We start from the raw sequence: 2,063 nt of genomic DNA, 5'->3' as shown, positions 1-2,063 counted from the left end.
AATAATATCATACTTAAGTCTGAACAAACCGAGCATGCAAGTAAATACTCCAAAGATTATAGGTCTCAAAATATGGACTGATATGTCTCGAGAATGGTTCACTAATACTTGTTTAGTAATTTGCATGATATTGAATCCTATTTTGAATAATGGCCAAGAAAATCCTATTTGATCGAGTGTTTGGATGACTCCAGTGACCAATGTTATGTTTTATATCCGCTCATCTTCTCTGATTAAACTTGGATCGACAGCCTAAATACAATATTTCGTGATGATTTTTGGTTTAATTGATTGATTCAAGTGTCCCATTAAATTTAACAACTAGATTTAAGTTGATCAAATTATGTAATAACAAGAAATGATTGACATAAATTTCGCATTAAAAAGAAATAAACTTGAACACCAAATTATGTTTGTTTAATGGGAAAATAGTTTTCCTTTCAACAGCAATCCAAGAAAAGCAAATTTAGTAAAAAGATGAAGAAATATATTACATTGATTAAAGAAAGTACAGAGATAATATACGAGACAAAATGACAAACAAATCTCTATACAAAGAGTTGCGATTTTCCATTTTTGTTTTCCCCAGAAAATTAACAAAGAAAAAACGGTGGCACCACCACCGCAAAATAAAACTTTTTTTCCCGATCACTTTTTCGCCGCCTTCTATTTACAATGCAAATTACCCAAATCAAAATCACCATCAATATCCGACCAACTCCGATACCCACCCAACATCAGGACACGACCCGGTAGGATCAAGTAGGTCAAGAGAATTTTCCTCACTCAGCTTAGCGTACATCCTTGTCCTCAAGTCTCTCCCGGATTCCACTCTCTCCATTGCAGGTTCATCAAACGCATTATTGCTTTCCCAGAGCTCAAACTTACTGAGTCCGGACCGAGTCGGTGTACGAGTTGGAGTGAGAGGAGAGCCGGGTCGGAGCATGGAGCTCCTTGGAGAAACAAAACATGATCCCCGAGAACAAGTAGTTCCCATTTTAGCTTTACCAATCTGTAGATTACGTACGGAAGAGGTGAGTTCACTTACCGAGTTAAATGAGCCGCTCGGCGACGTAGGTGGTGAGTCAGAAGGTGGAGATATTGGAGGCGAAGCCAAAATGGAAGTTGGTGAAGAAACATAGTCTAAACGATAGCGGATAGGCGAGCCAAAGTAATCCATATCACTTGACCCGGACCCGGACCCATTCCCTCTCGGACTCTGCTGGGGTAAGACCCGTAGTTGCTCCGGCGTGTGAGCAAAAAAACAAACCCTCCGTTTACAACAAGTACCGTCCTTGCATGGCTGAGTCCGGTAACGAGTTGGGTGGAGCCAACACTCAAACACGCCATGAGCGAACTCACACGAATCGCCTTTTTTACAGTTTCCTTTGCGGAAATCCGGGCAAGCGGATCCAGAGTAATGGAACTTCCTCGGATCCCTCCGCCGAGCCTTCTCCCCTGGGTGGGCGTACGGACACGCGGTCCAGTCATGCGACCTGCCACGAGCACACCTCCTCACCTTGAACTCGTACATACGGAAATGGTCGCACGAGAATGCATCGATGATGTGTACGTCGGAGTCGTCGCTAAGGGTGTCGGGCTCCAGATCGTTCGAGGGGAGGTAACGGCGGAGCGCCGCAAGGTATTCGACGGGACAAGGGCTGCAGGTTGCATTGCAGTTAAAGCCGACGGCCGGAAAGTTATCCGCCGAATCATTTAACGGTTCCCAGTCGGGGATATTGACGGTGGGGAAGGATCGTGTAATGGGCTTTCTGATCATCATATTTTGGTCATCCTTCGTTCTGCTATTCTAACTTGTTGGGAGAGGACGGTTCCCTTTTAATACAAACTGCTTTTCTAACCCCTAGTTGTTTCCCGTTAATCATGGTTGAGTTATTTTATATTGTAATTTATATATTACTGAGATTAAATTTATTTAAGACTTTATTTAACCAAAAAAAAGAAGATATATGAGATTTTATTTATTTATTTATTTTGTGTTTATTGTTGGGTAAATTACACTAACAGTCACTCAACTTTGATGCAGTTGACAAAATAGTCAC

General features: G+C 42.0%; 1 protein-coding gene across 1 annotated transcript; it reads right to left on the bottom strand.

Moving 5' to 3' along the window:
• Nucleotides 1–465: 465 nt before the first annotated feature.
• LOC105804617 (zinc finger CCCH domain-containing protein 23) lies at nt 466–1,828 on the bottom strand. Its single transcript, XM_012637334.2, has one exon. It carries the CDS (start codon nt 1,781–1,783, stop codon nt 704–706), a length of 1,080 nt encoding a protein of 359 aa, XP_012492788.1. The 5' UTR covers nt 1,784–1,828; the 3' UTR covers nt 466–703.
• Between the last annotated feature and the right edge of the window lie 235 nt (nt 1,829–2,063).

Source organism: Gossypium raimondii, chromosome 7 (assembly GCF_025698545.1).
Source record: "Gossypium raimondii isolate GPD5lz chromosome 7, ASM2569854v1, whole genome shotgun sequence".
NCBI classification, from domain to species: Eukaryota; Viridiplantae; Streptophyta; class Magnoliopsida; order Malvales; family Malvaceae; genus Gossypium; species Gossypium raimondii.
This window is presented reverse-complemented; position numbering and strand designations above follow the sequence as displayed.

Coding starts and splice junctions, on each gene's coding strand:
- LOC105804617 (XM_012637334.2), bottom strand. CDS start 1,783: ATGATGATCAGAAAGCCCATTACACGATCCTTCCCCACCGTCAATATC.